General features: G+C 44.4%; 1 protein-coding gene across 1 annotated transcript; it reads right to left on the bottom strand.

Moving 5' to 3' along the window:
* Positions 1–1,066: 1,066 nt before the first annotated feature.
* LOC123071876 (uncharacterized) lies at positions 1,067–14,715 on the bottom strand. The gene is made up of 15 exons (XM_044495446.1): positions 14,488–14,715; positions 13,158–13,301; positions 12,880–13,042; positions 12,611–12,675; positions 10,653–11,615; positions 9,199–9,312; positions 8,726–9,016; positions 8,298–8,652; positions 7,356–7,372; positions 5,573–5,866; positions 3,092–3,277; positions 2,606–2,692; positions 2,443–2,501; positions 2,186–2,333; positions 1,067–1,861 (listed from the first exon to the last, which is right to left on the bottom strand). The coding sequence occupies exons 2-15, from the start codon at positions 13,257–13,259 to the stop codon at positions 1,778–1,780; spliced, it is 2,928 nt and encodes a 975-aa protein (XP_044351381.1). The 5' UTR covers positions 13,260–13,301; positions 14,488–14,715; the 3' UTR covers positions 1,067–1,777.
* Between the last annotated feature and the right edge of the window lie 1,135 nt (positions 14,716–15,850).

Below are 15,850 nucleotides of genomic sequence, written 5' to 3'. Positions count from 1 at the left end.
AATCTGTGCAACTAAACCTAATGACTTGTGTTTAGTTGCACAGTAAACCAGAAAATTACCAGGATGTAGTGCTTGTGCAACTAAACCTAATGACTTGTGTTTAGTTGCCCAAATCAGAAAATAGTATGCTTGTATCCATGGTTAGTTGCACAGTAATTTGTGGTACTTGTTTTCAGTAGACATGATACTCATGGAGGGGGTGTGATGTGGACAATGGAGTGATGTGCCGGATCCACTTCTTTTTGAAGCAGCTTCTCCATGGATTTGTGCTAGATCCATGGAGAAGGTGGTTGACATATGCAGTAGAGGAAGGGGGGAAGTGAAGAAGGGCAGAGGGAAATTACGTGATGTTGCTCCCTGGTATGGCTCTGACCACCGTGCCGTTAGATCTTTTTTGAAGCAGCTTCTTCTTTTACTTTGGGGCTGCTATGGCGGCTGTGTAGGAGGAGGAAGAAGGGTCTTGGATCCCCTTCTTTCGTGGAGAAGAAGGCGGCGTGGGGGCGAGCGGGCGTGGGAGAGGCTGGGTAGGTACAGCTGGCCACGTGGGAGCGTGGGAGACTTTTATCTCCTTCTGTTTGGGCCTATCGGGACTGACCGCTTAATCGAGTGGGTTCGGTGGCTGGCTTTCATTTTTCTGGAGCACGGGGGGACAGGGGCTTACCTTTTGAGGCCGGCTGCTCGATCGCACTAATGGGCATCTGGCCACCGGCCACCCACTAGTGCGATCGAGCGGCCGTGGGGAGACTTTTCTCTCCTTCTATTTGGGCGGCCGTGTGGAGACTTTTCTCTCCTTCTGGCCGCTCGATCGAGTGGGTTCGATGGCTGGCTTTCCTTTTCTGGAGCACGGGGGGACATAGGCTTATCTTTTCAGGCCGGCCGCTCGATCACACTAGTGGGCATCCGGTCGCCCACTAGACGCGTCCTTCTTTTTGTTGAACAACGTGTCTTGCAGCTAATCACATATCACATAAGTATACAAATTTTCATTAGCCATCCGCGACTGCCCAAAGCAAGAGTTGATAACATGGTATCCATATCACGGATTCCCTATCAGAGCACTAGAATATGCTACGTACAAAAGCAACACCATTAAGATGTTATGTTACTCTCATCAATATATTCGATTATCTTACACCAAAGCACATCACGCATGCCTTTTCAAAGAGGAAAATAAAGGAACAACATGGCGAGAGCTTTAATGTTCACATTTAAACACAAACCGAACGAGATTTGATTGACGCAATGCAGCACTCAACCACCGGCCACTCACACAATCTAGGAGGCTTTCCCCGTCGATTCTTTATCCCGAGCCTTCCAGATCATCTGGCAGAGAAGGACCAAACGCAAGGAATTGTCACCAGTGTCGCAAAGTTGACCCGATATCTTTCCCGGACAGAAAGGCCTCCATCGCTGAAACTTTTGCAGAAACATTGAACAAGAGGCAATATGATAAAATGAGAAGGCGGAATCCCATAACAGTGGAGTGGAACATCCGCAGGAGCTGACCAGGATTGATTTGGCATGCAAAAACAAAATCGTCACCAGTGCCATAGTGGTCAGTGCACTAGTTTCTGCAACTCTAGATAGCGGTTATGATGTCGCTTTTGATGCTACTCTGCTTCTAGGACTATCTTCATACAGGTAAAATAGAGATGTTGCATCGGCAAGAAGCTAATGTATTTCTTTCTGCAAAGCACTACCACCACCTACACTGGATTATACTAAAACTAACCATAGTATATTTTAGATGGACCGGCAGTTACTGTGCATGGAACATCTAGGGAGGGGTGACCGTCCGATCTCGTTTTGCTTTTAGCGCAGTTTCCACATAGTAGTACAGTCTCCACAAAGTTGTGTCATCCTAACGAAATGGAAGCAAGTGAAGAGATGGTGAATATAGTGCGTAATAAAGTAAATCAAATGGAGATATGCGAGACTAGAGCTTTTGCAAACAAGTAAATTTAATAGCAAAGTTAACGCAAAACATGCTGTCATTTGAAGCCTGCATCTAACATAACACGGATACCTCTCATAATTTCATAAATACAATAAAATTCCAAACATATCTACATGGCAGAATCATGGTTGGCGTAATAGTAAATCCCAAACCACAAGAACAGTTTGTATGACCAATGTCATTTACTTAAAAGTAAAATTAAGTAGTAGGAACAGATAGGTTGAGTACCAGTCTTCCTAAGTTGAATGATACTTTATCAGAAACCGAGATTTCAGGTCTCCTCATTTTAACGACCTCCACCATGTAATCAAGTGCCGTCTCTGGGAGTTTGCGGATGCGCCTACCAAGTTCAATCTTCTCAGGAGTGGTCATAGATCTGATAGTATGCAGCAATTCAATAAATTTCTCCATATAGTAGATGTATATACAATCTTGACAGTCAGCATAAGCATATCACTCAAATTGAGACAAGCGACATATGATACCTGCACTTGGATGCCACTGTGTCCAGTAAATTATAAACACCTCGCTCCATTTTAGCAAGCTGAAAAAAATGTCTCACTTAAATCCTTAGAATAACTCATGAAAAATATGTGTAAGATATTATTTGTCAAAGGATATTTCATAACCACATGCCATGTTGAATACCTTCCGCAGCAACCCATCGGAGAACATCTCTGCAGCCTCTTGACGTGTTTTGCCACTTTCTTCTATCAGCCGGATATCTCTTGTGAGCTGCCAGAAGCAAAAGCCTCATCTGTTAGGCTGCTACTGCTTTGGCAATTTCTGAAAATGTTCTTATAATGGAACCCCTGGTTTGGTACATAGCCTAACTTGACATCATTCTCACATCATTTGACATGAAAGACCAACAAACAAACCCGGTCACCTATTTTTTTCGGCACGATTATGGTTGGCTATTGCAAGTGGGTACGATAAGTATTTAAGTTTCCCCTCACAAAAATGGCAACAAAATTACATCCACTATTTGCATTAATGGGCCATCCGATTCTTTAAAAGGTAGCTGGGATGAGGGTATTCTCCTTAATCTTCCATTTTTCAAAGATTTACTGTTGGATTGGCTGAACGAAACGCCTAAGCATAACAGTTACGTATAGAAAAAAGATTCTTCACCTGTGCAAAGATATCTGAATCAATATGACCATGCGATTCTTCATAAGCATCGATTGTAGAAACTGTCACAGTTTTCTGTTTTTTAACACTTGGTGGGGCGATACCGTCCTCATACGATCCGCTTCCATGGATTGATGGCAACTTCTTAGACCTAAATTCAGATAGTGCGAAAATGTAACCAAATATCTGCAGCCAATTATAGATATTAGACAAATCACAGCAGTTCTGCCTGACCAATATCAAAGAATCTTAAATTAATAACTATAGCACTGCAACTTCAGAAGCTTATGTAGACAGATAGATCGAGAACCCTTAAAAGATGGGAGTAAAAGAAATAACAAACTACTAGGTTCGACATGGCTGAAATATGACTATCGATACTAGGTCTATTTTATCATGGGCTGCCCAACCACCCAACTAACAGAAGAGGATTATCGTGGGCCGGCCCAACCGCCTAACTAACAGAAAAAGGTTAGTCCTTCCTGGGGAGTCCAAGAGGACATGATCCTGAGTATCCAGAATTTTCTCAAGTCTCGACTAGAATGGTCTAGAGCTGTTATATCACTATTGGCTTCACAGCTCGCACAGCCAGGTGTTTGTGCTTATAAATATGGGAAACGCTTGTGTTCACCCGGCTTATCTCCCCGCGTGCGTCGACCGCCTCTGCAACTGTCCAATCCGATTTTGATCGTACGGCGCACAACGCAGCACAAACTGACTTGCCGGTTTTGCAACATAGGCCTTATTGCAAACATAGGTTGTACAACACGGTGGTTGTTGCAGTCAAACCACATGACCCCTTATCCTCGCACGAGCAACGACAGCCACATATTCCTTTCCTCTGTTTCTTCTCCATCATCGACTCTTCCCAAATTGTTCGTTCACCGCCTCCCAAACCCGTGCGCCGGCTCCGGCGAGTACACCGACGAGCCAAGCCTCCCCGCTCATGTCCCTCCTATTCCCCTCCCTCTTCTTTGCAACAATGGCGGCGAAGGACGACTGTGTGACGCGACTACGTTTCCTGACGATGGAAACGGCCGCGAGAAAGTGTCTGTTGTAGTTGTGAAAATGCTCATGTTGCAAAAGGGTCATGTTACAGCCTCATAAATAAAGTTTCGCAAAAACGGCATGTTTGCAATTGCAACAAGGGCCCTGATGCAATTGTAACTAGGCTCTTGTTGCAAAAGGGTCTAGTTACAGCCTCGCAAAAAAAGTCATGTTTGTAATTGCAACAACCCTATAGGAATTGCAACAAGGGGTCATGTTGCAGTGGGGAAACACAGAAGAGGGATCATACACATCATAGATCGGACGACTCATGACCCGGCCAATCTTTTAAAAAGATCAATGGGCGACGTGTAGCACACCCTTATAAATATGCGCTGACCTTGCTACTTGCACTCGTTGCCTCTTTTTAATCTAGCGAGCACATAGTACTAGTATATAGCAGTATAGCTCTATCAGTAAAAATTGAGCCATATGTGTAAAGTTGCTAGTTTGCTAAATGACATGGAATATACATGAACTATTGCGTCTGTTTTTTCAATATAAATTATATATTTTGCATGCTTGTGCTTTTTCTTGGATTTCAAGCAGACACTGGAGCCCAAGCCCAGCCCAACAATTGTGTTTTTAGGCTGGGCCTACTAAACCGAGCTGCATATGCCTATGTTTAAGCCTACAAGAGCATGGAAAGAGATTGTCACTAACTAACAACGCATTTGGCAATATTTGGGAAGGGGAATGGGAGTTTAGAGTAGGGTGTTGTATTGAGAATAGAAATGGGATGCATCCATTTATTTACAATCCGTTGGTACATAATAAAATTTTTGTCTTGGAATTTGAAGAGAAACTTTGTTGCCTGGTTTGGTTTGTGGTAATTGACGAGGGACTAGATAAGGGAAGGTAATGTATGTTATGATGAAGTGTCAAGATGGAATCACTAAACCAATTCCCTTTCAACACCGAACCCCTCCCCAACTCCCATGCCTAATCTCTTCTCAATTCCCAACCCTTAACCAAACAATATATTTCAAGTCATTACCCCTTCCATTCCCTCCCTAGCTTTAATTGCCACCCAAACGCATTGTAATTGTTTGTTAGAGCCTGTGATAATAACTATGATATTGGTCTTATTTTCACCCTAAATGAACCAAATGAATAAGACCCTCACAACCTTAGGCATACCAATATAATCAACACATTCAACACAAGCACATTGTGCATGTTCCTAGAGGTAGATTTTGTAAGAAAAAAATGAGAAAAACTCCGTCCTTTCCTAACTCCATCGCTTCCTATGCCCATTATTTAGCATCAAGTTGGCCAATTCATCAGGTGTTTGATGGACTAGTTGTTAATGGAACTTAATGTAGTATCAGGGTTAAGAGGTCATCAACATCATCATTGAGGATTGTAAAAACCTCATTTTGAGGAATGACATGGAACATAGTGGATAGAAGCCTAAATTGGAAGTATTTGTACCTCATCAACTTCATCACTGAGGATTGTAAAAACCTCATGGAGAGCATGCTTTAATCTCTCCATGTCACATTTTGAAAGGCCCCTAATTTCTTCCATGAATAATGGAAGAGAATCTTCACCTGCTTTGCGGTTATATTGGGCCATAACAACTCCAGTTTGTTTTATAACTCCAGTAGAGAATGTGCCTTCTTTTCCAAGTAACAACTCAGAGATAATATTTTTGTAGTGCTCGATAGGATCAATTCCAGACACATTTCTCTCAGAAAAGTATCTTGACATCCCAAAGATTTGGTACTGCAAGTAGTAGAATACAAACAATGATATGGATTAGCTATTGTGGCAATTCAACAAGTGGGCTAGAAGATGGTACATATCTAGTGGAATACTCTTCATGTAGATATAGAAAAGGAATTAAGGGGAGATACATCTCATCCTTAGATAGCTAGATTCCATAGGTATGGGGATCCACTTTGTTAATTCAACAACACCAAAGGGCCTATACAATAGATCTACCAACAAACAGAGCTTTGACAATTGGTAGGTCAACTCAAGATCGATAGAAGGTTTAAAGATAAGTTTGAATTAGAGCTTGCTAGCGGGCAAGCTCACCTTAGAGAAATCTCAAACTCGGCTCAAAATGAGACACAAACATGTGCACTCACAAAAGAATAGAGTAAGCTCAACAATTTCAAGTGGACTTGAGCACGACTTTGACAAAGTGCACATTGACAAGACAGAAGAAAAGTAGTCATTGTTGAGAAGACCGAGCAAGTTGCTGCAACAGGTTGGCCAAACATCATGCAGAGAATCAACATCGATGGTGTGGTTCCTCATAAGTCACCATCTATACATTTTCCATAGTTGTGGATGGGAATCAAGAGTGCTGGGAGAGAAAGAGAGATGTTGGAGGAGGAAGCAAGTGAGAGGCCTCCTAAAAGGTTGTATGCCTCCCTGACGGGCCCATGGATGTGTCACATTAGAAATTGGCTCGATATGTGTCCATAATGTCAAAATGGAGAAAATACCATAAGTGGTTCAGATTGAGAATGTTGGTACTTTGAGGCAATCTAGAGTAAAATCTCAATTTGTAACTAAGAGTTAATTTTATGGCCTCTGCGAAACAAATGATTCTTAAAGCATTGGATTCTACAAAGAATGAGACTATCATAACATATAATAATTGTACGGAGATAATGTCCATGCAAAATCTTTGATCCAAAGGGCTTTGTATGGATTAAAATACTTTGATCCAAGGAGGACTTATTGATAATACCATGAGTGAATCAATTACATCCTCAGGTCACATCCCATCTTGATATTTACCCAAAGCTTAGATGTGAACCTAACACTTTCTTGAACAGTTTTTACTATCTAATTTATTACTTGTCTCATAGTATAAGGTGCATCATGATTTATGTGGACAAGAGTTTGATGAACAATTACTCTACTAAAATAGTAATCCGCCTCCCCTAAAAAAAATAGTAACCCGTCTCTAAGGAAATACTTGTCGGAGGAATAGATGTATCTAAATGGACGTATACATTTAGATGAATCCATTCCTCCGACAAGTATTTGCCGGATGGAGTAAGTATAGTTTATGTCACATAAACATCATATCATTGGAACCGCGTTAAAAAATAGTTATAAATATAATTTGGTATCACATAATTTACACATCAATAAAGTAATTGTTGATCAAATTCTTGTCTCAGTGAATTACAATACGCCTTACATCATGAAACGATGAACTAATTATAACAGATCTACTTCAAATCTACCATACCTTTGTCAGATCTACATCTAAACACAAAATCATGATCTAAAACAAAACAGATCTATGAACAAACACCTTTCAAATAGCCAAATAGATGAAGAAAAAATCCATTTCAAAATCAAAAGTCGGCCAAACTCGAAGATCCGTACTCGGGGAGGCAGATAGCAGGCGCACGGGCGGATCCTTCGTTTCCTCCCCTAGCTTCCCTCGGAGCATGCAGATCCCTTCGCTTCCGCCTGCCCTAATTAGATTAGATCGATCCCTTTCTAGGCCGTTCCTAGGTTTTATAGCCCCCGGTGGCGCAGGTGACGGCGCATCGAACGCGGCCGTGGGTTCGTGGCCCTCACCAGGTCCCGTGCGAGCAGCCCACGTTACAGAATTATTTTTTTTTAGGATCGCCCACGTTACAGAAGTTGGACTGGGTTAGCCACCTGTGTACCTCTTGTAAGGCCTGCTATGCGGTGGTGTGGGTTGGATGGGCTAATTGTTTTCAGAGCTGTTTGTGCCATGTGTAACAAATGGGCTCGGCTGAACAGTTAACTGGCCCAATACGACGTACTTTTTGACGGAAAAATCGAGTAGTTTCCGTGTCATCTTTCACAGAGTGATCTTCTGCTCCAACAGATTCAAAATCACTCGGCCGATGGGTCCACTTGCATCATTTTATGCACGGTTTCAGTAAAACCTAAACGTGCACCCAGCTCACACATTAGGCAAGGCTTTATCGACGCACATCAGTACATGCTGTGGAGAAACCAGGTGAGAAGGCATTGCATTGCATTTTGCAGGCACGGTAGATTATTTACATTGCACATGGAGAACGCGATCACAACTTCGTCGCGATAATACGTGTGTTCGTCGTCCACAAGCGTACTACACCTACTATCTCTCTCGGATGTTTTTTTCATCTAGTTGCCTTGCAGCACATGGATCACAGGAACCCCGATGAACCTCTCCCCTGTGCCACCTTGCTGCTCTGCCCTGAGAACTTGATTGCCGCAGCCAGGTTGCCGGCTTGCGGCTGAAGCTCAGCTAGCTCTTTCACTCGTAGCAAAATGGCCGGTGGTACTGGTATGATTGAAGGGTTGCTTTTCCGCGGACAAACACCCTGCTCAGCACCATTGAATAGTGAAGAAAGTGAGTAATCAGTAATCCAGGAGCAAACAGGACAGGATGGGAACAGCTGAGCTGATTGGAAAAAAAAAAGTTGAGCATCCGTATAAGTTGAAATGGGAGGAGTTATTATTACATCATTTTCCGGCGAAAGCTGTGTCTGGCTGGCTCTGATCAGATTGCGCCACTTATCCTAAACACAACAGCAGCATGATCCATTAGAAAACCAAATCGTAAGGAGTGACGAACTACGAGAGTAAACTCACCTTGAGATCCACTGAGGTGCGGTAAGAATACGAGGCAAAGGATAGTCTTCTAATCTCAGACCATTTGCCAGGCCCGAACTGAGCCACGCCATCGACCAGCTTCAGAACCTCAGACAATGTCCATGCTCGATGATGCTTCCGCTTCAAACCCCGCTTTGTTTTCGTCTTGGCATCACTTCTGCAAATGTCGTCTGCTTCTATGGAATGAATCTCCTTGTTATCAGCTGTTTCTATATGCCCTCCTTTCTTCTCAGCTGTTTCTATATGCCCTCCTTTCTTCTCAGTATTTTTCTAGTGCCAAGATGGACAAGAGAAAGCATATCATTGCATGCCAAACACGGCCACATTTGCAGCTCGGTAATAATGTTTGAAGTAATATGTGTTTCAAAATATATTTCTAGCTAATTATTATCAGCTTCCAAAGTGTGCATTTTTCCTACGTGGTCCTACATGATCAGAGGCATATGGCATACCATTAGTGGAACTTCCACAGCACTGTTTACATGATTCACATGTTCACCATCTTTTCCCGACATCGTCTCAACTGCCATCTGAACCTCAGGACATTCCACCGGAGGATCGTCATCCTGTTATTCAAGGTATAACAAAAAGAGCACACTTAGTGACATCTAGTGAGACATCCAAGTAATAATGTGTGACATCTGGTGAGACATACAAAAATAATGCTAAAATACGCCACAGTTACTAATAACGGCTCAGCACAACAAAAAAAAAGGGCAGCCCGGTGCATGTAGCTCCCGCTTGCGCAGGGTCGGGGAAGGGTCCGACCACTTTGGGTCTATAGTACGCAGCCTTTCCCTACATTTCTGTAAGAGGCTGTTTCCAGCACAACAATGTAGCAAATTGCATTAACTTTGTCTAATTAGGCAATCATGATGTACTTTTCCGGCTTTCCCCATTTGGACCAATTGGCTAATTGGTCTAAATTGTTCTAACAGTGCACTGGCCATGATATGGCAAGGCAGGTCTTCCTTGACAGTTCTACATTAACCTACAAGTCAGACACAGACTGTAGAGATATCCACAAGGGAAGATTTGTATTAAAGTGAGGCCAACATGTTAAGCTCTTTAAGAGACAGCATGGGCAAATGTCGTAATGAAGGTTCAGAGATTTATCATATTTGTCCACGAAAATGGCAGAAGGGATTGACAAGGCAGCAAAATAGGGTAACGAGTTCGATGAACAAAAATAATAACTCAATTAGGTACTGAATAGAGTTGCTTGAAATATACACCCTTTGTTCCAAAATGTAAGAAGTTTTGGCAGTTTAAATTGAACTGCCAAAAGTTCTTATATTTAGGAACAGAGGTAGTACTTACTCCCTCCGTTCCAAAATAGATGACCCAACTTTGTACTAAAGTTAGTACAAAGTTGGGTCATCTATTTTGGAACAGAGGGAGTACTACACACAAGTTTCTTAGGTGAGAATCTGGCATGTGAGCAGCTGAGTGTATAGTGATTCTATCCTACTTGGGCCATACTGATAATTATATGCCAAAATGTATTAGCTATGTGTTTTGTTTAAGTCTCAACTGTTTTGAGAACAAAGCTACAAAGGGCAGAATATCCTGTAAACAAAATCCATCTTCAAGAAAATAAAGAGAATGGCATGCTATGTTTTTAAGGCGGTAAGGCGATCTAAGGCGCTGGGGGGGCGCCTTATCGCCTAGGCGACGCCTAAGCGCCTAAGGCGGACGCCTAAGCGCCTAAGGCGGGCATATTTGTAAGGCGCTGGCGGGGCGCCTTATCGCCTAAGCGTCGCCTAAGCGTCCAAGGCGGGACGCCTTAAAAACAGAGATGACATGTACCATCACTACCTGAATGTAGTAACTTAATGTATGTGTCTCTTTGCAGTAATAAAAAAGGCAGACGATTGCAAAGCTGTAAAAGTAAGTAGATTGTTACCAAGAATGAAATGAAGTTTCTCCGAGGACGCCCTCTTCTCATTCTTGACGCATAAGGAACATGCACACTAAATCCTCCAAAAGTATCCTTCCGGGTAGGATAAGTTATACTCAATGAATCAACTTCTTGTAAAGGAGTAACCCGTTGTCTGAGTAACACCTCACCATGTGCAGCCCTTTTTCCTGGTGAAGAAAGCTTCCCAGTGGAGTCAAGTGTCTCGGTATCTGAGAGCTCCTCGATGTATCTTTTTGTTGGTTTTCGAAGTCTCTTAGCGGCGCCTTGTTCATCCTGCAAAGTTCCTTCTGATTCATCGTTGTCTGTCGATACTCCTTTTAGCCTATTGGAGGATCGCTGCTGGTCCTCACTCCGATAGTAAGAACAAGATGGTGTATCTCTCTCATTTCCAGGACCCAATACTTGATACCTAACCAAAGAAGTAGCTTCAACCTCAGCCTTAGGTATTCCTTCAATTGTAGGTAGCTCGTGTTTGGCATCCTTGCAAACTATTTTATAATCTTTAACTACACAGCCTGAACTTTGAACATCGCAGGAATTGGTCAATCCCATGGTAATCCGTCTTTTGAGCCATAACTTGTCCTTGACAGTAGTTTCGCGCCCAAATGTGGCTCTAAATGCTTCCTGAAGTTCTCTAATTGTAAGATTATCCAAACAGACTTCTCCTCTTAAAATAGAGAAGTCAGGAACTGAACTAGTAACTCCAGAGATAGATGGTCCTGTAGATGAGTTATTTACAGATCTTGAACAAGCATCGGTCTTTTCTTTTTCAGCACTGCAAGAGTCATTTAATACTGTTGATTTTGGAGTCTCGGTGGAAGCATTGTCCTGGTGAACAATGTTGTTATCGCCTTGTTCCGTGTTCAGTTTATCTGGTTTGTGATCATGATCAACTGTACACTTCGAGGGAATATCAAGCGAGTCAACCGACGGTTTTAACCTGTCTACCTGCGCAATTTATACGCATCAGTTAAATTCACTGATAAGTAGAACATAGACAATGTGTACAAGAAGGATTTGTAGATGGTTTAAATATTTAAAGCAAATGATCCAATAACAATAAATTGTCAAACCCTGAGCTCAAGCATTAATCGATACCATGCAGATAATAGGCCCAATTTGTTAACAAGTTTAGTCCACCACTCACAATTTGTTAGTCTAGAGAGATTTGGTTAAAACTAACAGCAGCATACTCGCTTATTAGCCACATGAAAAGACTTTATCTGCACCACAACAAAGAAACCATGGTAAAGTAGAAATAGCATTTATTGATAGTTTAGGCATGGAAACTTGATTATATTTCAAGTCTACTATGCACTAGCTCAATTCTGATACATGCTTCCATTTCTCCATGTTAATTATTAATCACGTTCTAAAATATCTTCCACACATACATATATGAAGGAAAGCTTAAGCATGAATGACAATGGTGATGCTTGAGTAGAAAAGGCAGAGCTGACTAGAGATGACAGTACTTGGTGCTAATTCCAGAGGTTGTTCAAACTAGATCTAATACGTACTCATATATGCATATAATGTACTCCCTCCGTTCCTAAATATAAGTCTTTGGAGAGATTCCACTATGGACCACATACGGGTCACATCCGTATGTGGTCCATAGTGGAACCTCTCCAAAGACATATATTTAGGAACGGAGCGAGTAATATTATTGAAGTCATGGACAAGGCCTGTTTGCAACGCAGGAATCATATAGGAAACAAAATCATGCTTCAAAACATGGCAAACTCTGATTTGCGAATTTTATAGAAATTGGGCAGCCCATATGAGAACTATGTCAGATTTAGTTTCAAACATGACCCAAAAGAATCTTGTGTACGCACCAAACCTATTTTCTAGTAGAATAAACCTATAGTAAAATAGCAAATCTGACAGGTTTAAAATCATGGCAAATAATGACACCCCTACAAAAGCAACATACATACCTCTAGGTCAGCATCAAACTGTTGTGTATGTATTTCACCATTAGTCTCTAATTCGGAATACCCCTCTGCACAAGTTTAATAAGCAGTAAGCATCTTAAATAGTCAAAGGGGTTGAATTAATATGTGATGGATGAAACATGAACTTTGTATGGCTAAACTGCATTCCAACATCACAGCTTAAATACTGTACTGTCCAATGAAGTAAGATCATCAAAAGGAAATGATATAGCACTGTAATAATTCGAACTGAATAAAGATATTGGCATCACCTTCAAAGTCAGGCTCCTTCAGAAGCATGCAGTCATTAGTAAAAAAATCCTCCACATTTCCTACATCATCAATAGAAGGCAGATCAACCTTGTCATCAAGAAACTGTTCAATCTGCAGGACTTCATCCTCCGTAGGAGGAACAAGCGTTCCATCACCTTCAACCTTTTTCATAAGAAAAAAAAAGCGTTTATATAAGCAAATGGAAACATCACAATGAGTTATGTACCTTCAAATGTAGCCAAAGAGATACAGTACAACTAAGAAAGTTAGAATATACCCGAACTAGCTGGTAAACCACGGGATCCAAACTGCCATTCTCTTTAAAGTCATTCCCTCCATTCTTAGTCTCCTGAGCATCTTGTAGAGTATCCACTTCCATAGATCAGTACAAACTTCATCCAATGTTCGTACTAATCAAATCCTACCAGAATGGAATTCTAAAATCAGATGGAATCAATTCAAACTACAGTATTAAGACATCCAAGAAAAAATTAAGGCAAGTACATAATAGTAACACAGCAGAAGCCACGGTTAATGCTGATCGAACAAAGTCACAAAGAGGAAAACATGTCGTAGTGAATAAAACTGTGGCAAACAAAAGGATTCAGATGATAATCGTTCATCATTTTCATATACATAAAAACATGGCATAATTGGAATGCAATCTAAAGCAGAAGTTCCTTGATTATATTCCTCTTTTGACCTGACAAGATTTCATGAAGGAGAGTTTAGCTATCTCAGGTTCTCAACTGATTTAAACACATTTCAGGCTGCAATCTAGAACAGTATGTAAAGCACCATGAATGAAGCCACTAATATTTTCTCCAGGTAGAGGTAGTTCTCCCCATTACTGATAAAAACTTCAGCTATGCTTCCAAGATTAAGAGAAGTATCTAGTTCTTCGTAAGGTTAGCCGAGACCCCATTAGCCAGTTCCTGAACAATACATAAACGAAATCGTCCCCAGAAAAACTAACAAAAGGGGTAACATCAAAAGGAGGCACTCAAGAATCTACTAAATTCATCCGAGTGGTGAAAGCACCCCGTGCCTGAAAATAGCTCTGCCTACTGTTCAATCCACGCTTGGACCGCCAATTCCACTGTCAGTCAGCTTAAGGATACGGTCTGAGCATGGATTCCCCACTGTGTTTACTAAAGTACATGGAGAGCATATAGCTCCAGTTAAGCAAATAGAGCAAAAATAAATAAAACTACCGAATATCCGCTGATATAGGCGACCGTAACATCTAGCAGCGCAAAATGGTCGATTAAAGCTACCAGAGCAGAAATTACAGCCGGTGATTAAGCGGAACCGAGCTCTGTATCACCTCACGCATCACGAGCGATGATCCCAAACTCAAAACCAGACACTAATCCGACACCGCAGCTGGCTCCTACACAATTTACCCGCCGGCCCTCCCCGCGGCCCTGCTGACGTCACTTCGCACCGAATCAGAAATCAGGCGCGAAATACAGCGCGATCAGGCGAAATCCCGCGCGCGCGATCACGCGCAGCTGAAATTGACTCGCCTATCACGAAATCTACCGGAAAACAACCGCGAAATAAGCATAGGAACTCGGCGATCGGGCGGATCGAGCAGAGCATACCTCACCGCGATCAGCAGCGGCGGCGGCGGAGGGCGGATCCCCGCAGCATTGCCCCGATCGGCCGGGCCGAGCAGCTGGCGGGCGGATCAGATCGCGCGAGGGCGGGCGGAGGCGGGGGGTCGCTCGGTGGTCCGCTCCTCGTTTGCTTCGTCTGTTCTGTTCTCGGTATAGAGGGGAGCTCCGTTTTGGTGCGATAGGGAAGGGTGGATGCGGAAGGCAGAGAGAGGGGGGGAGGTGGTTTCGAAAAGTGGGGAGGGGGACTCGAGGGGTGGGAGTGGGAGGGGACGGGCGGCCGGGATCGGCTCCGGATGGGGATCCGACGGCTGGGGGGCGGGTGGCCGGTGGGGGAGTGGGGAGTGGCGCAGCACGGGAGAGCCTTCTGGAGCACGCAAAGATTGGGGTGAACGAGCGAGCGCTCACTTCCGCGGAAAAGCAGAGCCGAGTAAGCAAAGCGTGCTGAGCAAGGGCATCTCCAGCCGCGCTCCAAGAAGGCCTCCTCAGGCGATTTTTTGTGCTGGTATCGAAAAAACGGCCCAGTCGCGCCCCATGAGCCCGATTTTCGCCGGCTTGAGCCAAAAACAGCGCCGGCGGATCCAGCCCGAACCCGGCGCGCTGGGGGGCGCCGGGGCGAGTTGTTTCGAAGAAGCCGCGGGCCAGCCGCGTCAGCGACTCGGCGCCTCGTCTCCCCCCAACGGCCTCGGTTCCCGCGCCGACACCTCCCCTCCCTCGCACGCGTACACACGGGCGCGGCCCGGCTATAAAAGCCGACGGCCTCCACTCCACTCTCCTGTACCCACAGCCCGCCCGCCCCCTCGCCGCCGTCCAGCCCCTCCCTCTCCCTGCCTCTCCCGAGCGCCGTCGTCATGGCAAAATGTTTCCCCGGAGACGAGGCGGCGGCCAACGGCTTCGGCCGCCGTTCGCTCCGCGAACTGGAGTCCTGGCTCCTGTTCCAGGCGAACATCCCGGCGCTGCCGGACGCGCGCCGGGCCATCGGGGTGGAGACTCAGCGCCGGGGAAGTGCCCATTCCCCCGTTGCCCGACGCCGTGGCGAAGCCGGAGTACTTCGCCGAGGAGGTCGAGATCGCGCGCGCGCCCCTCACCGACGCCCAACGCTCCCTCCCCCAGTACGCCGCCGACAACCACGCGGCCTGGGCGGCGTATTTCGAGCGCCGCCAGCAGCAGCGATTGGCGTCCACCAACGGCGCGCCGGTGGTCGGCGGGCGGCAGAACAGCGAGGGGCGCCGCCTCTGGTGGGGCGTCCCTGGCCGCACACTCGAGGGCGTGCTCACGCACCTCGAGGGCGGCAACGACCCGCCGTTGGCGTACCCCCCGGCGCAGCACCGACGCGTCGGGCCATGGGCGC

This window comes from Triticum aestivum, chromosome 3B, assembly GCF_018294505.1.
Source record: "Triticum aestivum cultivar Chinese Spring chromosome 3B, IWGSC CS RefSeq v2.1, whole genome shotgun sequence".
Taxonomy (NCBI): Eukaryota; Viridiplantae; Streptophyta; class Magnoliopsida; order Poales; family Poaceae; genus Triticum; species Triticum aestivum.
Note: the sequence above shows the minus strand (reverse complement) of the source record. Positions and strands in the feature narration are given on the sequence as shown.

Bases quoted from the DNA above. Each gene is read 5' to 3' on its own strand.
- LOC123071876 (XM_044495446.1), bottom strand. From the start codon at position 13,259: ATGGAAGTGGATACTCTACAAGATGCTCAGGAGACTAAGAATGGAGGG. The intron at 12,676-12,879 runs GTGATGCCAATA...AAACTTGTGCAG, and splicing joins GAAGGAGCCTGACTTTGAAG to AGGGGTATTCCGAATTAGAG. The intron at 2,693-3,091 runs GTGAAGAATCTT...TGCTTCTGGCAG, and splicing joins ATTCAGATATCTTTGCACAG to CTCACAAGAGATATCCGGCT.